The sequence below is a fragment of the Epinephelus fuscoguttatus genome, linkage group LG13 (genome assembly GCF_011397635.1).
Source record: "Epinephelus fuscoguttatus linkage group LG13, E.fuscoguttatus.final_Chr_v1".
Classification (NCBI taxonomy): Eukaryota; Metazoa; Chordata; class Actinopteri; order Perciformes; family Serranidae; genus Epinephelus; species Epinephelus fuscoguttatus.
This window is the reverse complement of record NC_064764.1, coordinates 42303449-42328111: the sequence shown is the minus strand read 5'-3', so window position 1 is coordinate 42328111 and position 24663 is coordinate 42303449. Positions and strand designations below refer to the sequence as shown.

Here is a 24663-nt window from a genome sequence, read left to right as displayed (position 1 = left end):
GCGGTAGTGGAAACTATAGCTACTGAGCCGCCATCTTGGCTCGCCCGTTGCGTTCGCTTCAGTGGAGCTGTTGCGGCCGGCGCGGAGCCAAAATGGCGGAGATTCACAGTGAGGCGTTGCAGTTGAATAAAGAAGGCGGAAAAGTCATGTGAGGTTTGTTTACTTCCGCCTGGAGCTCAGCTGCACGTGTAGTGAAAGGTGAGTTGTTTTTGTCAAAAGACTTTTGACTTTCCGCGAAGCTAGCAAACATTAGCCTTCCTGGGACACTAGCTGGTCACTAGCTAACACAGCCCTCATAGACGGAGTCAAGCTAACAGCATCGCTGGGACACATACAGTTATCAGTCCTGATTCTCTGACACTGAAAAGACTCTGTAGGAACAGAAGTTTACTTTGTTCTTTCTGAATGTTTGATAATAAGCAGAGGTCCTCGCTCAAAACTACGTAATGTTACAAGATAACCCTTTTGTGGAAAGACAGAAATAAGAGAGGGGAAAGAAACATGAACAACTAAAATCAGAGCTACAGCTAATATAAGAGTAGAGGTAAAAATATGAGTTGTACAAGAGCATGTCAGGACAAAGTGAGTGTGGATGGTGTCAGCAGGTCAAGTATCACGTAAACAACATACACCAGGATAATAAATACTGTACTGACAGGTAGTGTCCACTATAATAATGTACCAAAATGAAAATTAAATATAACAAATGAAGTGATAAGACAGTATAACATAGTATAGTGTGATAAAGTACAATGTGGTATATAAGATATTTTAAAAAACAGCACTCCTCATCTAATGACATATAGCTAATAACTAAATGATTTTATAAAGTGTAATATACAATCTGGAGGATCTTATGTCATAAACACTACACTGGGTATTAATAGTTTATTGTATGTTTTATCATCTAATGTCAGTGTGTGTTACTACATCGATGATGATGCTGTAATGGAAACTAGTCCATACCCACGTACAGTTTCACATGGTGTGTGTTTGGGATACAGGTCATAGGAAATCGCAGATTAAATAGTCAACTGAACCCATTAAGAAGAGCAATGTATTCAGACAGAGTGTTTGTGAGTTTGATAGTACGATTGCTTTATTGAAAGTACAGTAGTACCATTGCCAATAGTGGGATAGTTAGTGGGCTAAAACTGTACATTAGTAGTTGAGGCAGCACGTTGAAAGGCAGATAGTTAAAGTGTCTATATGTTGTATTGACTTAAAAGTCAGGCGCACTGGTAGTTCACATGGGAAAGGTGCAGCTAGCCCTTGTTGCAGCAGCATACCATACCATGACTTAGTCATACCAAACATTAGAAACAACACCAGCATTGGTCCACAGGGGGAGCCACAGCGATCGGTCGCATTTGAGCCATTTTGAAGCATTTTTCTGTTGTTATAGCGCCACCCAGTTGCCAATTAGAGTTAAATTTCTCCAGTCACCTTGAGGCGTCCTGTTCTACATATCTACCAAGTTTAGTAAAAATCCATATGGCGGTTAGGCCTAGATAAGAAATGAGCTCTCTAGCGCCCCCATTTTGTTTGATGGACTCAATAATGGAGGGGTCCCCTCAGATTATGTGTGGTCATATGCCTACAAAGTTGCGTGGTGATGGGTCAAACCCTTGAGATGTTCTACACCTTTATGTGATGAGCCACGCCCTCCGCAATATTCATTGCCTTATAGAAGCTCAGTTTTAGGAAGTTTTCCAACTTTTGCCAAGAGGGAACTTTAGATATTGCTCCCTAGATTATGTTCACCCAGTTTCATGCAGATGGCTCAAACTTCCTAGGAAGAGATCCATTTGAAGTGTTTTTCAAAAAATTCAAAATGGTGGAAAATCTATATAAGCGGAAGTTATGGGTTCTTGAGGCAAATGTGTTCCTCATGAGGAGAGGCATCTCTGTGCAAAGTTTCATGTCTCTATGACATACGGGGCATGAGATATGCCCATTCAAAGTTTGACATTTCAATCGGTTGCTATTTAGAAATATCATGATAATTTTTGTAGGAGCTATTTTGATTCATAATTAGTCATGGTCTGCTCAGTAACTACAACTCAGTAATTGATATCTTTCATTTTATATCTCCATAGAAGACCTTCGTTTAGCTAGGTCCTGTGTGGTGTTGTATTGTGTTTTGTATGTTGTTGTTGTTGTGGTGGTGTTTTTTTTGTATAGAGCACTATGTTTGGTGTGGACCTCAGGCAGAACAGCTGCTGAGAGATTAGAAGTAGTGGAAATAATAATAGTTGATAAAATTAAAGTTAAAAGTGAGTACTGCAAACAAACAGTCAAGAAGCGTAAATAAAATAAATGACAACATCAATATGTAAAAACATTGCTGAAACGTGGACAAAATATCTGTTTAAAAATGAAGAGCTGAACAGTTTTGTGCAGTAATATTTTCTAAGGAATGTGTGCAAAGGTTCACAGTGTAATGTACAGACATGATCGTCCAAAACGTGTGTTAATAATGTGATGCATTGTGACAGATGTTGAGACTTCACATTAACGTAACATGTAGTGTCATGCTGTGTGGTACATGCATGCTACAAAATAAGGAAGCTCTGGTTTCCTCTTGTCCTTAAATGTCCCCCAGGTTCCTGATTGATATGGATAATTGATAATTGTGTTTTTATAATGTTGTTCATGAAATGATGGAGCACAGAGGGAGGAACAAGCCCACTGTAGAGGTGTAAAAATATACACAGTCTTGTTCACTTTTATCCTACAGAAGATAAGACATATGTGACACTGTGAGTGACTGGTGACTAAACAACTTAAACACCAGCTGATTATCAGCTAATCTGTATCTACATCCTCAGTGTTGTATCCCACTGTCAGTGTGTACTACAGAACATGGCTACCATGAAAGCCTTCAGCCCAGAGGAGACCCAGAGGATCCTGCATCATCTGCAGCAGCCTGCAGTCTTTATGAACATGACCGGTGGCTGGCCTGTTCTCCGCTGGACTGCAGAGCACCTGTCCGACTGTCTGGGTGACAAACTCATCAGATTCAGACTCGGGAGGAAAGAGGAGACAAACAGTAAGAACAGATGAGTTCAGACAGATGAGTCAGTTTCTCAGTGACACTCTGTTATAGTGCATGCACATAGACAGGTAGAGCTGCCCACCCCACAAAACTGTCCCACTTGTATGTAGGTGGCTATGTAAGCTCCATACAGTGTTACAGAAATGTCACTGACCAACAATCTGTCCTTCTTTGAGGGGCAAGTACCCGACGCCCCATTAACCTCCACAGCCTTGTGCTGCATTCAGGTGGTGTGGGAATAATCTCAACAAGAACATCTTTCATGGCTCACCTGGTCCATTTCCTTTGCTCCTCCTTATCGACATGTTTAAACACTCTGAGCAATGTTATACAACACATCGTCTTCGTAGTGTTCATGTTGTTTCCACATTACAACTTAAAGCTCATGATCACACCGAAGTCGGAAGAACTATAATCTGAGGTGCACATGAATGCAGCATTGGCCTTGGCTGGCAGCAGTACCCTATGATGACAGCTGGTGGCAAAAGTTGGGGATTTAATTAGCATTTGGGAGTTCAATAGGCCGACCTGATACACACTGGACACTAGCAAGCAGATCAGAAATATCTACATGTTTATTGTCACCCATCACGACCAATGAGATCCAATTCAGGTTACCCACCAAGAAACTCCGTGGTGCAGGTTGACATTTATTTGTAGGACAGCCTGGAAGTTCATATCACCCTAAATTCCTTGACAAAAAGTCAGCGGGATTTTTCCAATGGATTTGCAATAAATAAGGTCGTAGGCTAATGTTGGACTGTAAACAAACTAAACCATAACAAGGCTGTAAAGCCACGTTTGAACGGTTCACCGTGATGACGTGCTGAAGTCTCATTTAGCTACTTGACACAACGTTGTGTGGTGAGGGACCAAAGTGCCTTTTAAAGACATATTAAAGCCTTAAAAATTAATGAATGTAGTATTTACTGGTGTATTTAATGTCATGTTGGCCATGAAAAAAAAAAAAAAAACATGAAAATGTCTTAAAGGGATAGTGCACCCAAAAATGAAAATTCAGCCATTATCTACTCACCCATATGCCGAGGGAGGCTCAGGTGAAGTTTTAGAGTCCTCACATCACTTGCAGAGATCCAAGGGGAGAGGAGGTAGCAACACAACTCCACCTAATGGAGGCTGACGGCGCCCCAGATTCAGACGTCCAAAAACACATCACTGAAACCACAAAATATCTCCATACTGCTCGTCCGTAGTGATCCAAGTGTCGTGGTGCACAGAGAGGCAGTCAGAGCTACAGGCTACAGTGAGACTAAAAACAGAGTTCAAATGAGGTTTTTCCAAACAGCTTTTTATGTCGGGGCTTCGTTTTTCATTAAGATATAGTGACTGAAAATGTTCTCTATCAAGCGGTTGAGCAGGGTTAGGGTTAACTTTCTGATACATTAGTACATGAAACATTTCTCCAAACAAACATGATTGAGGACTCGCTGTAGTTCCTTAAACAAACTTTCCACTCCACTCTGAGACATTAATCCAAATCGCTCCTGCCAAAGAAAGCACTCTGCTATTGGCAACAGCAGCCATTTTCTTTTCCATTCAAAAGTTCCTGCATTTCCTAAATTGATCATTTATCAATTTCAGTGTGGTATTTTTATTAGCTTTTCTGTTTTCGATCACATTAATGCACATGTGGTAGTTATCGACTTTCACCTAATATTTAGTCAGTACCTTATGAATGCCTGCAGGCGTGTGCAGTTCATCCTCTGACACGTGATCATTTACAGATTAGACTGCAGTTAGCGCGACCTAATGAAGGATCAGAGGCTGTTTAATGATCTGATTTAAACTGCCACATAAGCAGAAGAAAAAACACACACATCGGGTTTTTGTCTTTGAGCATCTGGTGTGTTTTGGCGTCTGTGTGGCTCTAACACGGCTGCAGCAGTGACTCCTCTGTGATGAATCACAGAGAGCACATCCTCTGATAAAAGCTCGCTAATTAGATTTCTAAATCATCTTTTCCAGTTGCAACAGCCGACAGGAGGGCATCGCTCACGACCGCTTCTAAATGCCATCATTCAGCCATAGACACACTTTGTTTACTAAAACAAACGCTCGAGTAAATCGCTACAACTGTGATTTATTTTTCTCATAAAAGTGTGTAAAATAAAATGCCATGCCTCCGTGATGATGCATCGAGCACGGATCCTGCTTTATGAATTGGGTTTCTTTTTAGCATAGAAATTGTTTTACAGAAACTTTATCATAATTTTCCAGTGATTACTCTGTGCCTTGTACTTTTCTTTTATTCTCTCAGCACCTTTGTTTGAGACCCAGTGCTCCTACGTGGAGGCCAGACTGCAGCAGTTTCTCAGCTGGACTCAGGACCAGCCCGAGGCAGACGTAGGACCTTTCTTTAAATACCCCCGCTCACAGTACTGGGCCTACGCTGACTACAAATACATCGCCATGTTATTTCAAGACCAGCCTTCCATGTTTGAGGTAATCAGCCTGCTGCGAACATTAAATTAACGTTAAAATGTCAGGTCACTTTTATAACGGTTCCTGAAATAACATTTCACAGACATGTTTGAACAATGGGAGATCGGTGATGGTTAATTACCACCTCAGATGTCTGAGTGAATCACAGCAACCAGAAGGCTTTTTGAAAAGCACACAGCATTTCATCGCTAGTTTAATTATGGAAACATTGCAGCAGGTCTGCATGAGAGGTGTTAATTAGCAAGAGATGGATTCAGGTCGAGCCAACAGTTTTTTCTGACCGACCAGTTATTGAATTGTGTTTTAAGTGATTCTGTCACAAGATGAAAGCTCCTGAAATTTTGGGCCTGTGGTGAAGAAAGTTTGACAACTTAAAGTGACAGTTCACCCTCAAATCAAAGTAGTCAGTCTAGATTGTGCAGCTCACATCAAAACTATCTCGACTGATAAACAGCTCTACAGGTGAGAGAACTGTCCCGTTAACGCCAGCTGTTACTGCACGTGTCTCTCTCTATATTCAATACAAGCTGTGTCTCAGTTCAGGGGCTGCAGCCTTTGAAGGACGCGGCCTTCGCGGTTGACGTCACCTCCGTTCTTTGAAGACCGCATCAGACAAACTGAAAACTCCCTGAAATGGGACAGTCTGGTCTGTGCAGGATTTCCTGGTTGCATCACCGGTTGTTCTCACTCTGACCCTTTGGTGTTCCTGTAACCTAGCAACCAGCTGCGCTTGACAAAAGATGGAGTAAGCTAGTAAGTTAGTTAGCCCTAAATCATGGACCCAAAGATTGTTTAAGCTGTGTACTTTTAGCTGATAGTAATGTTAACAACAGTTAACCGTTAGCTAGTTAACAGCTGATAGTTAACTAAGTATATAATCATTATTGGCACGCAATGCATCTTGGGATAGGCTGGGCCATGAAGGATTCATCTTTGCATCCTCCAAATCCTGGGAAAGAAGGCTGCATTGCTCAGCAGCATTTGAAGGAGATTTTGAAATGGGACGGCCCTGGTCGCGCCGATGTGACGCCATCAGTCTTTAAATGCTGCAGCCCTGAACTGACACACAGATACAGTATATAATTATACCGTGTAATGTAGCCCATTGAAATGTATGTTGTAGGCCAATCAGAGTTTTATGGTGGCGTCAATAACGTCAACAAAAAAACCTGGGTGTTCACCATAAACTGTATAAAATAATAGGTGCAGCCATGGACTCCTGTTTTGATACCTTGACGTTTGGCTAACCCTGACGCTAGCTGCTAGCTTGGTTAACATGGTGTATTTACAGCTGTGTGTTACTGTGATGTTGCTCATTTTAGCTGGAGAAAAACAGGGTTAAAACCATGAAAGCAGAATGTACTTGGAAAAACTGAAAGTCTGATTTCTCGGAGGGACTGCAGTTTTTGTCACTTCCACGTCTGCTTCAGTTTTCAGCCCCGCAGGCTGGATGAGCACCACCCACGTTCAGATATGTTGCCATTATGTCAGTCATTTCACAGTCACACAAACCACGTAACTGGGAGTGTATACATCATGTATGACTCAGATTAATACATGATCCAGAAGTATGACATCACTCAGAGTCAAAGTCAAGAAACTTAACGCCAACTTCCCTTTAAGATGATAATAAACATATTTCAGACCTGGCTGTTTAAAGTTTAATTTAAAAAACATAATTCATGCTGTTACCTTCTAATGTCGTTGCATAGCTTCAACTTATCAGCAAATTAAACAGTAAATGGAAAATAATACAAATTGAAATATTCTTTTAGTGTTTTTTTCCAGGATGCTCATTTATATTCTCACATTGTTTTCTCTTGTTTTGACATTTTCAATTAAAATATGAAGCTTTCGCCCATAACGACTTTATATTGGCTTCTATTCTCGTCCTCCGCTAGGTAAAGACATAAAAGTGCCATCCTTTCTCAAGCCACTGCCACGCATTCATTTCATTTTTATCTCCGTGATAAATTTTTATTGGGCATCCACCTGCAATTATTAGCAGCTGACATTCATGCCTTTGAGACGGGCAGACACGGGCTTTTTACAGGATAAATGGCGCCGAGGAAAAAGCCTGCCTGAAGGCAAGATTGACCAGTCTGTCATTTACAGCTGCCTGCATGTATGGTAATGACTTCATTATTCAGGATGCCGTTGTGATCGCTGCACCTTTGTGCTCTGACAGGACGTGATTGACAGACCGGTTTCCCTTGAAAGATGACAAATACTGTAGCTTGGTTTCTCCACACAGACGCCTCCATTGGTCACCTATAATAGGCCCTGTCAGCGCAGTGATGAGGTGGGGGTACGTCGGCGAGCTTATAGCCGAGTTGTGACAGTTGTGAGGATGTGAGACTTGTCTCTGTGTCACATCGTTATCGCGGACAAAAGGAACGCTGATGTGTAATTTAAAAAGTCAGACTGGTATTTATATTTTCACATTATGTTGGATTGATAATTGTCATTTGAACGTGGTGTGTGTGTGTGTGTGTGTGTGTGTGTGTGTGTGTGTGTGTGTGTGTGTGTGTGTGTGTGTGTGTGTGTGTGCTTTACAGGATGTAAAGTGGTCTGAGTTTGGTTTTGAGGGGCGTACTGGCAGAGAGAGCACCTTATGGATCGGCACAGCAGGGGCCAACACGCCGTGTCACCTGGACTCTTACGGCTTTAACCTGGTGCTGCAGGTACAAGGACGGTAAGACGGATCACGGCAGGAATATTAATCCACAAACATCATGTTTAACAGGAAAACACTGACTTTCTTCTTTTACTTTTTGTACTTTAAGTTCATTTTACTGATAACACACACTTTTACTTAGGTGAGGTTTTGAACTCAGGACTTTAACGTGTATTTACAAAGTGTGGAATTACAGTTGTTCTTTTCCTTAAAGCAGCAGTTCCCAGCCTTTTACCTGAAGAGACCTCTTCTCTATTGTTGAGTAAACTGATAACGCCTGACTACATGAAATATTTTATGGATATTCCATATAATATTAAATGCAGAACAATAACAGTACAGAACAGACGATAAGCTGTAAATGAACCCGGACGTCTAACTGCAGGAAGTTTTTTGTAAAATGAGTCATTGTGATGAATTTTGAGCAGATTATTTTCTGTGCGTATTGATTGAGATTTAAGTTCTTATTGATTCTTTTATGACCTTTTTCCCGTGATGTTTTTTAACAGTGATCCATATTCCATAGGCTTCCCTTTTTGAGAAATTCAGTGTTTCCATCTTCCTTTTGTTTGACCATTGTTCTGTTAGTTTTTCTGTAGTTCCAAAGTGCATAGGCTACTTTTTTAAAAGCAGGACGAGGCTGTTCAGCAGAGAGTGAAGGCCCGGTGAGATGTTTTTAAATGGAAATGTTAAATAATAATCTAAATCTAAAAATAACACTTTAATTTTAATTTTAATTAAAATTTTAGTTTTAATTTCTTTTACAGAAATGAGTAAAATGCTGAAACATAGGCCCACTGTGTATTTATGTTTGTAGTTTTCTTAACACACCTAAAATTAAGAAGGTCTTGCGACACCTTATGAAGTTTTGGTGACCCCCAGGTTTGGAACCAGAGCCTTAAAGGTCCAGTGTGTTAGATTTAGAGGGATTTAGTTGAATCTTTCAGTGAGGATTACAGATTACAACCAGCTGACACTCCTGGTTAGAAGAAAACAAACAGACCTGTTGATATAAACCAGTAAAATGTTTCAGGTAAAAAAAATAAAAATAAAAAAAAAGGTTTTTTTTTTCCCGCCTCTCGTCGTGGAGGGGCCGCTAAGCTGACTAAGGTGGCTGATGCAAAAAAGTGAGTTTGGTTTGTCTGTTCTGGGCTACTGTAGAAACATGGCGGGGCAACATGGTGATCTCTGTAGACGAGGACTTGCTCCCTGTGTAGATATAAATGCCCCATTCTGAGGGAACGAGAACACAGTTCTTATTTTCAGGTCATTATACACTAAAACACACTGATGATATTATATTCAGTTTCTGCCAGTACATCCTCCTGTACTGTCCTGCACTGGAGCTTTAAGTAACCGTTCCTTTTCTAAAACAGAAGTGTACATTCATTTTCAATTTTAGCAACAGAGAAAACAGTTAGAGAAAGATCCAGTATACCTACTGAGAGGAGACTGCACTGTCACACCTGTAGTGATGGGTTTGTGCATTTACAAAAGGTATTGATAAGCTTGGAGGCGTACGATTCTGATTCCAGTTTGCTATCGATTCTCAGCTGGAGCCAATTCTCGATTCCCCTTCCTGTGTGCGGAAAAAGCTTTCAGTTAGGAAACATAATTAAATCTGAGTTTAAAACAGTGACATTTCATCATAATCACTCTGTTCTACACCTTGCTTAAAATTGTACTCATAATAAACCTTTTGCACTAAAAAACATTTCATTTGGCTGCCTGCATGACAACAGTGAGAAACTGGGAGTTCTCTCAACTCTAGGATTTCATTTTTAACTTTTGATTATCAAGGCGTTTTCATGAACTAATGAAGGCTGCTGTGCCAAGTTACAGATGTTAATCTTACCGCTGCTGACACTGTTGTGATGTTACAGTTAATATGCACGTTGCTGATGGCGGCTGTGTGCACTGTGTGTGTGTGTGTGTGTAGGCTTATTAAATGTTAGTGTTTTTTTGGTCATGAGCCCATATTCTGCTGAAGTGCACACACAGCTGGTGTGATGATGCGATCTGTAAAGAGGATTTACATTTGAAGATACTGGCCGTTTGTTGTGGTGATAACTCCCTCTGTGCTGTTCGTTTTTTGTGTTAGCTCTGACTCCTGCGTTTGGGGTGGGTATTTAAATATATGGTTATTTATGGGGGAGAAAGGGGTCATGCATTTTCACTCAGGCAAAATTATGTGTAACTTCAGCCACCCCCTCCTCTGATAAGTAACAAACCACAGAGCTGTTCAGCAGCAGGAAAGGTGCAGCGGGGTGCTGTTGGCGCTCACACAGTGTGGCCTGTCCTTTGAAGGAGAGTTAATTTGTGGCAGAGCTCACCTGAGAGCGAGGTAAAAGGAGGCTGAGGGTGAGGCGTTATATGGAGCACTGCGAGTCCAGAAACTAAAGGGAAAAGGTCTGCTGGTATCTTATCTCACTGTTCCACCACAGAGCAACAGTTTATCTCACTCCTTGTAATTGGCCCGCAGACTCTTTTAGTTGGTATTGATCTGAGAGGGAATGAAATTCAGCCCGAGCTGTTCGTGGACGCTGCTGATCGATATGACGACATTTGTCAACACAAAACAATAATGGCACAGTTTTTACAACACCACCACCCAAATTATTCAGGATGAATGTTTGTAGTAGAATTAATTTGACTTGGAAGGGATTGTTTTATAGTGATGGATCTGCAGGTGTTTGTTATTTGTTAGGATCCTAATTGGCTGAGCCCCAAAGCACCGCTGATCTTCCTGTGGCGCATCTTTAAAATCAGAAGTGTTTATGATTGTCCAGAATGAAAAAGGTTTGGAATTCTGATTCTGGTGAATGTATGTATATAAGAATAGAAGCAGCCACCATGACGTCACCCACTGGATTGTGCACTCTAGTTTTGAAGCCACAAGTTTCAAAACTACCTCGGGATTTTTAGAGCCAGAAGTAACTAGCTTGAAACCATTAAAACAAAATGTACTTACTGAACATCCAAATCCTTAGAGGGTCTGACGTCCAACCAAACATTGAGCATAACTATTGGGCAATCAAAATTTCACTTTCAAGAACTGAAAACACACTGACAAGTGACAGCTATAGCTATACTCTGTGAATCCAGGGCTGTGCCATGATTTTGTGACCTAACAAATGATGTCACCACTTGTCAACAGATGACCACCTGATGCAAATCAATTCTGGGTCCATCACTGTCAGTTTCTTTTAACAATTTCTTGTATTTACTAATAAAAGTACTGAATTAATTTTAACAGTCTTTCTGTCTGATGTCGTATCTAACTGTGATGTCTCCTGTGCGTAGGAAGCGCTGGCACCTCTTCCCTCCAGACGACACTTTTAAACTCTACCCAACCAGGATTCCCTATGAGGAGTCCAGCGTCTTCAGCCAAGTGGATGTTCTCCACCCAGACCTGAGGAGGTTCCCTAAATTTCAGGGAGCCAGAGCGCACGTCGTCACTCTGCAGCCAGGACAGGTCAGGATTCCTTACACACGTTTTACCATACAAGAATATAATGCAGCACAGAGGTCATATTATGGGCTGAACTTGATCACTTCTGCGTCCTTTCAGTTTTTGGTTTACATGTATGTGTAACTGGTGTGCTCAACTCTAGTGTCTTGAGAGTGTAATGGGTACGCACCTAGTTCTTCAGCACTCACAAATAAGGACGTAATACTTTAACTGATGCACAGTAGAAGGAGACTGACGCTGTGGAAATACAAGGGCTCAAACATTTCCTCCTGCTGCTCCACACACATTAAATTCCACAGGGTCTGATTAAATTAAGACTGAACCGTCAGAGCTGTCAGCTGCTACCTGAAAATGTGCAAAAAATGACCCGATATATTAAATCAGTTTGTCTCAAGGTGTTCAATTTAATTTCATGACAAAGTAAGATGTTGCTCTTTCAGTGAAGAGTTTCTTATCACAGGTTATGAAGAAAGGAAAGATCTTTAAAATGGAACCATCTGAAAGAAGTGCAAGGAAACAATGGCAGCTTAGGTTTCACTCTCAGCGTTTGTCAGCACTGTCACATTGGTGCACAGATTAAGAGAGGAAACCAAATCAAGGTGAAAAGCCAGTTGTCATATCAAGTTAAGCCACATAAACACAAGCCTGTTGGTTTTGCCGGGGGTTTTAGACAGGAACGAAGTAATCAACAAACATGGGAAGTACATCTCATGTCCACATGCTCCTCACAGCTTGTTTCACATTCATAACGCATAGAGTTGTACCGATACCGATACCAGTATTGGAAATGTCTCCGATACTGCCTAAAATGTGGTATCTGGTATGGGCGAGCACAGCCTATGACCAGTCCGATACCAGGTAATGCCTCACGTGATTACACATATGCACGCTACAGGCAAACGAAACGGAAACGGAGCAGAGTTTAAAAAGCATTCATGTCAAATGTCTTTTTTACCAAATTGTGTGGCTGCACTTTAACCTGTGTCTTGATCTATGTAAACACTGGATAATAATAATTAAAAAAGTTTTATGGCATTCATTCTACTATTATGTATTTATTTCTTAATATTTTACACAGAGTTTTAGGAGTTGAGACATACAACAATTCATAGCCCATCCATTTTTATTTTACGCGCTGCTATCGGATCGGTATTCGGTATCGGCAGATACCTAAGGTTCAGGGATCGGAATCGGTATCGGGAAGAAAAAAGTGGTATCTGTACATCTCTAATAAGGCATAAGCACAGCACAAAACACTTGAGTTGGACTTCTGCATCAAATCGACACCGTACCCTACGCTGTAGCCTGACGTGCACCTCCCCATAAATGTAACTCCACAGTGTCACAGTGACGCAGACCTCCTGTCTGTCTCTGTGAGCTGAAACCATTTCCCTCAGTGGAAACAAAGCTTTGATTTACTTTAATTTCACAGATAAGAAACAATAAATTGTGAAGACAATAAAGCCTCCACACACTGTGTGTGATTTATCCTGGCTGAAATATGAGCAGAGCAAATCTCTGCTAGCTGCTAGGCTAATTTATACAATGTAAAATGCCATAGGCTTGTGCTAATAACATTAGCATGTTGTATTTGTGGGGAAAATGTGTCCAGATAAAGACAAGTGTTTGTCTGTGAATGCTGCGAGTTATAGTGAAGCTGAGTTGTGTTCGACACTGTCTCTGTTAAGCCATGTTTAATGTGTGTTTAATGTGTTTTTAATGTGTGTTTAACATGTTTAATGTGTGTGTTTTCCATCAGTCAAACTTTACAGCACTTCTCAGAAACTCCACCACCGACTAGTGTCTTGGAGGTGTAACTGCAGAGTGACAGACACTGCACAAGTATAAATGCTCACAGTGGCGTAGGCTCTGCATAGACACACATGTATAAATCCACCTTAAGGCGCTGAGCACAGGCTGTACAATGGCCCTGGTTGATACAATAATGATTAAATTCTCATTGTTCTTTAATTTAGTTGTAGGTAGGTAATAATAATAATAATAATAATAATGTGCTTGTGAAACAAATTTTTTCATAAAACAGACTTTTTAAAAAATGTAAATCTATAACAAGACGAGCTGGAGTGATTAGTTAATTAGACATGTAGTCGACTGACAGAATGAAGTGGCAGCTATCATAGTAACTGATGAGTGTTTAAGTCATTCTTGAGGTATGAAGAATGATTAATGATTAATGACTCAATTAATTCAGAAAATAATTAGCAAATTATTCAATAATGAAAATAAACTTTAGGTGCAACGCTTTATACACGTCTGAAAGAGGACTTAGAACGATCATCTCTCTGCAGACGTTGTATGTTCTCCATACTAAACAGTGAGTTTGATGTTATGCAACACCGTAGCGCTGCGTTTATATGATGAACTGCTCGTGACACAGAAAGCAATAACCATAAAATAAAGCTTTATTGGTTCCTAAGCTGCAAACATGTAAAAGCAGACTCAACAGTGAGATTTATTTGTCGTGGTGTCCTCCATAAAAGCATGAAGCAAGGCAACGGTCGTGACTTGTGTCCCAATTAAAATTTGGCCTTCTCAGTTAAAGCGCCTCGCCATCAATACACCGGAGCTTGTATATGATGGAAGTGGAAGGTTAAACTGCGTCATCACTCTCGACGTCCTGTCAGGAGAAAAGTAACAGGGTCAAGTTCAGTAGATGGACTGACGGAGCAGATGAGTTCCCGTCCTCTGCTCTGCTTCACAGCCAGGTGAGTTCAGAGGGACTCAGAGTTATGATTGAGGTGTTGTGCAATGAGAGGGTGGCTGTCACGGTGCCCTAATTTTCCGAAATGTCCTCAGCCACTTTTGAAGTAGTTTCCCAACTCTGAATTACTGTGGAACTCTTTGATGTGTGTGTGTCCCACTTTGTCTTGTTTCAGATTCCAGCTGCATTGTTTTGTTCCCCAAGAGTCAAAATGGTGACAAAGCAATTAGCCATCTGTCTCTTTTCACTATCTGCCTGCGCCTGAGCTCCTGCGGTGCACTAAATACGCTCCTATCAGCACCACCAACGCCAGCTGTCACCTAGCTCTGAAGGCTGGCGGAGCAGTGTGCGGGTCGGGGTTACGGCTGATGCTTCACAAAGTCATTTACACTGATTCCACCTAATGGAAATGATGATGGCCAAACAGCTGACAGATGATAAACCAAACAGTCCCAGCTCTTTAATTTCCTCAGTTTTACCAGCTACTTTTTAATCACTAAAGATCCATCAAGGTAGACTCAAAGTCACCAGACTCAAAGTAATTTGGAGCCGTGGTGTTCGTTCTGAACCTTTGGGAGCATCAGGAGGAAAAGGTCTATTTCCAAGCCTTCAGAGCTTCAAGTCAAGTCAGAGTCTGTCCCAAACGGCTGCACATAAAATAAAGGAATAATGATCATTAGCAAAATGTATAAGAATGAAAACAGCAAGATAAATTATGTGGAAAATATAACAAAAATGTTTGAAATACTTTTTTAAAAAGAAAATCTGCAGTAAAATACAACAATACACAGTATGCACATACATTACATATAGTACATTTATACCTGGATACAGACAGAATTAGAATTACCGTTCCATAGTTGTACGCCCGCGTGCACCAGCTCATTGTTGAGTCCAGGTGGACATTTGTGCCAAATTTAAAGAATTTCCCTCAAAGCGTTCTCGAGATATCAGTTCACAAAAATGGGACAGACGAACAGACAGATGTCCTGAAAACATAACAGCTCCGGCTACGACTATCACCAGCGCAGAGGCATTAAAAATATAATGTGTAACGTGTGTAACCATGTGCAAAGAAAACTGAACATAAACTGAATAACTGCAATTTAGTGCACAGGGTGGACTGAATGAGGCGACAGCTCAGTTTACGTCTGAATGAGTCAACCAGGCCATCCCTTAAATTGGACAGGAAGATGATTCCAGAGAAGACCTACTGATGCTTCATTTATTTCTTGAACAGTCAGAAGACTTTTGTGATCATAGAGCCTGAGATGGTGCATGAGGAGAGACTAGAGGTGATCAGTGACTTCATCAACATCTCACAGTCGTCATGTAGTAACTGGAATTCATGGATGGATCAACAAAGGGGTCGAACAGTCTCCAACACAGGTGCCTAAAGTTACAGTTCTGACCTTCTTCTGCAAAGCGTTGGTCAAATCAACACGTGCCAACCGGGAGGAGACTCAAGAAACCACAAAGAAACAAAACTACTACAAAGAAACATAAAACTACTACAGAGAGACAAAAAATAACTACAAAGAGATGCAAAACAGCTGCAAGAGACACAAAGAGACATACAGCTATGTAAAGCAGCAAAACTTCCACAAAGACACACAGAGAGATGCAAAGCCACTACAGAGTCTAAGATTGGCCACAAAGACACACAAAAGGAATAAAGATCACAAATAAACGCGAAACACCCACAAAGGGACTTAAAGTGTCTACAAGGAGACTCAAAATGAATAAAGAGACTCAAAATGACCATGAAGAGACAAAAAACAACCACAAAGAGATTCAAAATAATTCTGAAGAGATTGACTTCAAACACACACAAAAGAAATATGTAGAGACTCAAATGACCACAGAGAGACACAAAACAACTACAAAGAGATGCAAAATGACTACAAAGAAATTTAAAAAGACTACAACAAGCAGCAAAACAACCGCAGACACAAAGGAAGCTACAAAGAGACACAAAATGACCACAGAGAGATGCACAACAACTACAAAGAGACGCCAGACAAACAACAACAAAAAGAGGCGAAGCAGCTATAAAGTCTGTCGGTGAAGATTCTCAGTCATCATGGTAATCCTAAGTGTTGTATCGTAGGCAACTGGACGTGTGTGAGTTTCTTAAAGACGTTTGGCCTCTCATCCAAGAAGCTTCTTCAGTTCTAAAGTCTGTGTATAAACTTTGTGTGTGTATAAAGTCTGTGAGTCTTGCTCCTATGAAGGAGAGGTGTTTGGGCCCTCTGCACGTCTGTACCCAGGGGCCCATAATCCTCTCATAACAGAACTGGCTCAGGTGTTATCACATGACCTGAGTCTGGTCCTTTAGACCCACAGTGAGAGGTGGTTATGTACTGGAGGCAGATCCTGACCCCGTTGTGTTTCAACATCAGATGTAAATGACCTCCTTGATTCTCCAGATGACCTTGAACTCTTCCAGTCATGGCAGGTGTTTTTTGGCACTCACACACAGCAGAGCTTCAAGTGGACCTCAGTGCTCAGATTATTTTCACCACATGCTCAGAAATAAAAAAACATGTTGAGGTATGTCCAGCAGTCTCCTACAGGTCGGCTCCACCTCTGCAAATCAAATCACAGGACACATCGTTCCTCCTGTCTTGTCAGACTGCAGACCATGAATGAAGCCACTGTAGAGTCCCTGTATGATGGGATGAACCCCTGACAGTCTGTGGGGGGGAAGGTGTATGCTGCCATCTAGTGGAGGAACAGGATTGCTAACATTTATCCAGAAGGGAAGAGAGAAGGCGATGATGTCACTGAACTGTTAATCAGTTTTATCTCCTCTGCTCAGGTGCTGTACGTCCCCAGACACTGGTGGCACTACGTGGAGTCTGTGGATCCCGTCACCGTCAGTGTCAACTCCTGGATCGAGCTGGTAAGCAGCACAAACACGTCTCTCCTTCCTCCTGATACTCAGCTCAGAACTTAAATGTGTGATGATGTTGTGACATCACTGGAGACACTTGAGCTCTCCTCCTCTCAGGTTGATGCAAAAAGAGTTCAGACAAAAGCCCCTCTCAGCTCTGAGTAATGAAGCAGCCTGGCAGTAAAAAGATTCCCTGTCATTATGATGAATGTGTGTGTGTGTGTGTGTGTGCACAACATGGAGCACATGCCGCATGAAAAGCTCCACAGCCAGACAAATGTTTATCTGAAGAGCGAGTTCCTCTCCAGCTTTTCCCTGCAAGGTCACAGACACAACACGCTGAGCTGCAGCCTGCGTCTCTGTCTCAGTGTAATTATCTGGATGTGCAGCACTCACTCACTCACTCTTTGCTCGCCGCTCTGTTCCTGCACAGGAAGTGGATGACGTGGCGCGAGTCGGGGAAGCTGTGACCAAGGCTGTTGTCTGCGCCTTTAAAAGTGACGACAACACTGGCGACTGGCTCAATCCTACTGAGGTAGGATATGAATGTTGTGATTTCAGTGATGCAGCCGCCAAAGAGGAGAAAAACACAAAACACAGTTTGTAGTAAAACATTCACAGGTTCATGTTTCTGTTTGGAAAAACACCAAGATGGTGTCTGAAAACTCTTCTGTTTACTGCCCACGTCTCACTATTGGGTCTTTTCCATCGTCATGTTTGGCCACGCTGAGTCAAGCCATGCTGCGCCGATTTGCTTTTGCATTATCAGTTTAAGGTGCCATGCCATGCTGAGCTGCTCCAGAGATGGACCTTCTCTAGCCCTTGGATGACCCCTGGACATTTTTTGTCCACCTCCCCAACTTCCCAAACTCCTCACGGTCAAACGAAAGGTCATAGGGGGGTGATTTTTGGGTAACCTCTGGAGGTCCCAATTTTCAGCATGCAAGTCCATTTTTTGGGCTTGTTATCAATTTTAACGACATCCATGATCCTTCGTTTTTAGAGGTGGACCAGAATGTCCACCTCTAATACTTTGCCCTAAATATGTTTTTTTGAAGTACTATTTCAAAACTTTTCTGTATTGATTTTTCCTTTCTAGGTCTTAGCCAAACTTAAAAGTCACTTTTGCCGTGGGTTTCAAGATTTTAACCCTTTCAGGCCAGTTTGAACACGTCTGGGTGCTGCTGTTTGTTGGGGTGGCAAAAACACACAAGAGGGGGCGTTTGGGACACAAAAATAATTTTGCGGTGGATCATGTTGGTGCTTATTACAGGGCTACATGGGCCAGTGATTCCTACCAAAGGGGGTTTGGATGACATGATCCTACTCCCACCCCCAGCCCCCCTCTCACCTCCCTCCCATTGACTCCCATTATAAAAAACACCACAAACCACACATTTTGATCCCACTGCCATTGCAGCAAAAAAAAAAACAATATTTCTCTGTTGTCAGGGGTTCCTTTGGTGTGAAAGAGGTCAAAAATTGTAATCAGTTGGTTCCAGTTCATATTCCACCAACGGACTTCTTCACTCACTGCACCTGCAGCACGTCAAAGGTTTCCCCTAATAACAGTGCTGAGGTCACCAAAACAAAGCTCCATTTTGTTTACAAAAATGCAGTGTAGAGTTGAGGTGGGTGAGTACAGAGCTCATTTTTCCCAAGACAGTCAGAGGAAAAGACAAAGAGAAATGGCAGAGAGAAAAAAAAGAAGCGACTGACCATCATTGAAGCTGATTTTGGAGGCCCTGGATTCAGACAAACTTCCACCTGAGACAGACAGTGCCTCAGACAGGAGGAGGAGGAGGAGGAGGAGGAGGAGGAGGAGACCTACCAGCCTGTGGACTCTCATTTTCCCTTTATTTCTATGGCACACCTCTTTCACAACAGAGAAACCGCTGACAATAGAGAAATCATGTGTGTTTCTTCTTTATTAGCATTAACAACTGGATCAAAATGTGTGGATTTTGATATTTTTTTTTTATAATGGGAGTCAGTGGGAGGGAGGTGAGGGGGCTGGGGGTGGATGTATGATTACGTCATCCAAACCTGTGCACAAGAAGGTGCTCAAAGTGCAAAAGAAATGATAGAGTAAAAACAGCAGCAAAGGTTTCAGAGCCCGTTTACACGTACACTGTGATTTTGATAAACGGAGACATCTTCCTTCGTTTGTGCCCTTCGTTTGTGCCCTTCGTTTACACGCAAACGGAGATTTCTCCTCTGAAAACGAGTCTTTCTAAAAACTCCGGCCAGAGTGGAGATTTTGGAAAACTCCGGTTGCGTGTTTGCATGTAAACTGAGATAAACTGAGATAAACGGAGATAAACGGAGATAAACGGAGTTATAAGCAGCCGACGTCACAGTATGCGCCGGAACTTGCGCCTGTGTCAAAAGTGCGACCTGTGTTGCGATGGTGACAATGGATACATGGAAGGCTTGAGCTTCTCGTTACACTGCCACCTACAGGTTTGGCATGCTCTTGTGTATATATACACGGGTAAGTGTAAACGAAGATCTTTTTGAAAACGGAGACGGTGAAATGTCCGTTTATGAAAATAGCCGGCAACATGTAAACGGCCTCTCAGTCCTCAACTTTCATCAGTGCCTCTGAGCTTCACAGAGCAGATACAGACTCATACCAGGTGTGATCAATCAGTCAGCAGGTGACACTGATTACATGAGATCAGCTCTGAGGAGCAGAAGCATGAACACCAAGAGACCTGTCCTATGATCATTGTACTATTCACTACATCCTCAAGTATCAATACATGAGAACAGATATTATGCAAATGTACAAAAACACAACTATACACAGAATGAAAGAAAAGAAATGACAAATAGTTTTGTGCACAGATATCTTAAATAAGGGCAGGTTTCTCCTCTCTGGTGGACAATACAAGACGTTTGCAGATGCCACCTCGAGCTTTGGGAACCACTGATTGACATTTTTCACTATTTCATAGATTAAACAACTAATCAATTAATCATGTAAACAACTGACAGGTAAATCAACGATGAAAATAATCTTTAAAAAAAAGTATTGTCAGTGTTTTTACTGTGGTGTGTCTCACATACTCGCTGTAACGAGGGTTCTGTTCAGTCTGAGCATGTTAACAGAGACCATACATGTCTAGTGACGCACCAGCTGTTAAAGCAGCAACCAACTCAGTACTCATTGGCAATGCAACTGTTGTGCCTTCAAAGCATCAAAGTGATTTGATAATGATATATAATTAAGAAATATACACTCACCGACCACACACCTTGCTATCACCAGGTTGGACCGCCTTTTTAACCAGTGGTTATTTGACTTCCTGTTGCCCCTCTGTCCTCTTGAACCGGTCTGGCCATGTCTACATGACTGAATGTTAATGAGCTGCTGCCACCTGATTGGCTGATTATCTGTTTGCGTTAACAAGCAGTTGAACAGGTGTACCTAATAAAGTGGCCAATGAGTGTATATCAAAGTCCTCGTACTGTAGCCTACTTTTCATTGCTGTCTTTCTCATGATTAACTAAACTAAGTTTTATGAACTTTACATATGTCTATGAAATAAATCCTGAAATATCTAAATATCTAAAATAAATATCTATAAATATAGAAATAAGTCAGTGTAGTTCAGGGGACTTTATTTTATAATGCCAGATTTATTTCCCAGCACTAACATTCCATCAATTTAAAGAACCATAAAATATTTTTTAGGGTACTGGTGGACACAGAGTCAAAAATTCCATGAAACCTAGAGCTGATACATACAGCTAGGGATGCAGTGATATACCAGTTATAAGGTATGCTATCATTCTCACTGAAGATCAGATCAATTCTGTGATAACGTTAAACTGTGATATTTTCTGAGACGGTTATCGTATTGTGAAAATCTCATATTGTTGCCACGCTACATGCAGCATGTGACATCTTCAACAGATGAATATTGAATGTAATACAGGGTAAAACACAGACAGATAGAAACTGCAGGTTCAAAGCTCCATGTTTCAGTATAGTTAGCAGGACGTAAAATGAATCCACAGCAGGTTTTTGTCTCGCTGCTTTTCCTGGAGAATAACAAGCAACTTAGGGAAGAATAAATATCTGTCTACATGATTTGTCCATTTCCAAACTACAGTAGAACCACTACTTGTGCTTCCTTTTTCTGAAATTCAGCGCAGGAGAAGTTCCCCCTCAAAACTTCAGAGACTTTAAATCTGTGTCTGTGACACAACTCAAATAAGGGGTGTTTAAGTTGTAATCACAGGCCCACCATGTTTGATTCAAACCCACAGTAAACATCAGCGTCCTGGAGGCGGCTTTTTATCAGGCAGCTGGTGTTTGGGGAACTCTCTGCAACAGCTTGTTTTCTGTTCTGTCTCTGCAGGAAGGAGTCGCATCCCATAATGAGAACATGCAGTGTGTGAACCTGGCAGTGAGAGCCTGTGCTGACAGACCGAGGAGCCTCTGCCACGGCGAGCTGACCCAGCACCCAAGAGACGGCCGTCCAGCCAAGCGGGACTGCACAGGACAAATCAGGAAAAACAGCGATGTGGTCGGAGATCCTGCGCCCTTCAGCGTTCCCTTCGGACCAAACCTCATCCCTGTACGCTGTCAGCGGGAGCACACGCCGAAAATCACAAAAGCTCCAGAGATCAGATCCTCCAGGATGTGTGATGTCAGGTGTCAAGAGGAGCGCGTTGTCGGCTCGAATGCAGCACCAAGAGCCAAGTCTGCAGCTGCTGTCAGACTGCGCCAGGAACACTGTGGTGTAACTCAGTGTAGGTCATGTGACTGTGCAGAGGGGACGTCAGAGGACTCTTCAGGCGATTATGAGGAATCAATACACACAACAATAACAACAGATGACCTGTTAGACTGCCTGGTGCACCCTGATGTCATCGCCCGTGTCACTGAGCTTTTACTAGAGAGGCACACAGGAAGTCACAGCGACACAACGTCCTCTTAGCTTTAAAGGTACCATTTGCACGTCGTACATTGACTGATTTTTTTTTTTTTTTTTTTTTTTACTAAAACTGAGATCTGCAGCGCCTCACTCAGCTGCCTGTAACAGCCTTTGGACTGACCTCTGTATAAAGGCCTCTCGTTCCCATGCCGTGCCTCTCGCCAGCTCTGCTACAGCGCCAACACAAGGAGTCCGTTGACATCAACAAATGACCCACCAGGCAGAGACAGACTTTCACTTAGTGCCCTGTGACATCTCGAATTTAGCCAGAGCCAGACCGAGCGCCCCAGCACCTGGGGTCTGATCACAGACTGCCCTGAGCTGACACCGGATCAGCAAACTTCTGTCGCTGCAGTTACAACCGGCGCTGCCAGCAGCTCACTGTGAACCTCAGGGCTCGGGTTTGCACAGGCTGAATTCAAGTTGCTACAGCGGCTAAAGTCCGAGCTGCTGTCCACTCACAGGGAAGTCATAAAGGTGACATGTTTATCTGCAGACACATTCCCTTCGTAGCTTACACGACACGTCCCTTCAAACAGCACCCACCACTAGAACAAGACAAACCCACCAACTACCTATCTGAACCCTGCTACAATACTACACTCAGTCTGTTTCAGAGACAACAGATTTATTTAAAACCCCTGTAAACATGTCAGTGTGAGTGAAATGCTGATAAAGTAATTTGCAAACAGCAAACCATCGAGCAGCGGTCCAAATACTAACGGGAACATAACATTTATTTTCCAGCATTTTATCAACGTGATGACGATCAGTCACTCTTTTAGTCAGTGTACAACTCAAAGTATCAAATAAAATTTCTCCAAACACGTTTCTTGTTATTTTAGGTAGTTATTATCACGCTAATGTATGTTCAAGTGTCCATTTCCCCCGATAAGTTGGTTTTAATTCATTATTTGATTCTATAAACAGTCTGACCATCTCAAGCTTTTATTTTGGTACTTCCGGTGACCGGCAGTGTGAATTTGCATATTAGCTAAATATTTAGTTTCACTAAGAACATTTAGATTTAGATTTAATATTTAGATTTAACATTTACATTTATATTTATATTTAGCATTTAGTTTTACGTTTAGATTTAGATTTAATATTTAGATTTAATATTTATATTTATATTTAATATTTAGATTTAACATTTAGATTTAGATTTAATATTTATATTTATATTTAATATTTAGATTTAATATTTAATATTTAGATTTAATATTTAGATTTAGCATTTAGATTTAGATTTATATTTAATATTTAGATTTAACATTTATATTTAGATTTAATATTTAGATTTAGCATTTAGATTTAGATTTATATTTAATATTTAGATTTAACATTTAGATTTAGATTTAATATTTAGATTTAACATTTAACATTTAGGTGCCACATTTAATATTTAGATTTAACTATTTAATATATTTCTAAGTTAACAAATATTGCTGTAAATGTGGTAAAAGGTGACGTTAAAAAATTCACAATACTTTTTTAAACATTGTTTGAAGCTAAATGTGGCAAAATGTTGATGTTATTTTCAGCGTGAGACACTTTACAAACGGCACCCCATATCTAAGCGCTCTCTTGCGGCTACGGGGCGCAACAGAGCGTAAGCAACACGATCTTGTCTAAACGGTATAAACAGACCCTTTAATAATCCATAAACAACATTTCATGAGTCTGAAGCTCCTCATGTCACTGGTGATGGTCTGAGCTTCAGCAGTGATGTCAGGCTGTCTTAGCTTTTCTGCTCTGGACGTCTCAGTGAAGTCGACAGTGATGAAGAGCTGTGAAAAAACTCTGGCTGCAGAAATCTATCCTCCATGCTACATGTAACGCTCTGTCATCAGTAAGAAGTGAGAGAGGAAGGACGTATATCAGCGCAGACCTTCACCCTGATCTCCTCCTCCTCCTCTCATCTGTCACGGTCCCCCTGAGATTAACCCCGGATACGAGAACTCGCAACCAAAATGAGTGACGCAACGAGCCACTCTAACATTTCCTCTGATTGTTGTCCTGCACATGCTAATCTTGTTTGTTTGCTCCACGGTAAGAAAAATGACCACTTAAATCAATTCACTATGCTAATACGCCGCATAATTCAACATAATACTGCTGAGATGTGAACATTTGTTTGGGCCGTAATGTTCCCCTGTCATTTACTTATGAAAATTGTCATTGAACAACCACAGAGGGCCGATGCTAATGTTCCGGTGATGGATGAAGGACACGTCGGGAGCGATGAATGAAAACAGTCTGCTGCCACATCTGAGAGAGGAAGGAAGGCTGCACATGTACGAGGACAATAAATACGATCTTTGAAACACTGGATGTCCTGCGCTTTGTTTTCTACTGACGTGACCTGCATGTTAGAGACCTGAGGTGTCACACCATACGTGAAAATATAGTTTCAGTCACTGCAG

The 24663-nt window shown here is 41.6% G+C and overlaps 1 protein-coding gene across 4 annotated transcripts; it reads left to right on the top strand.

The window, feature by feature from the left end:
* The first annotated feature begins 66 nt into the window (after nucleotides 1-66).
* Nucleotides 67-24566, top strand: hspbap1 (hspb associated protein 1). 4 transcript variants are annotated; one of them, XM_049594067.1, is made up of 9 exons: nucleotides 67-198; nucleotides 2851-3052; nucleotides 5337-5521; nucleotides 8080-8216; nucleotides 11502-11673; nucleotides 17214-17297; nucleotides 17722-17823; nucleotides 21659-22248; nucleotides 24433-24566. In XM_049594067.1, the coding sequence occupies exons 2-8, from the start codon at nucleotides 2866-2868 to the stop codon at nucleotides 22238-22240; spliced, it is 1449 nt and encodes a 482-aa protein (XP_049450024.1). In that variant the 5' UTR covers nucleotides 67-198; nucleotides 2851-2865; the 3' UTR covers nucleotides 22241-22248; nucleotides 24433-24566. The 4 variants fall into 4 exon arrangements, 3 of the variants coding, with proteins under 3 accessions (XP_049450024.1, XP_049450022.1, XP_049450023.1); XR_007450740.1 differs by having other exon boundaries at nucleotides 68-198; nucleotides 21659-24289; XM_049594065.1 differs by having other exon boundaries at nucleotides 68-198; nucleotides 21659-24566.
* Nucleotides 24567-24663: the final 97 nt, after the last annotated feature.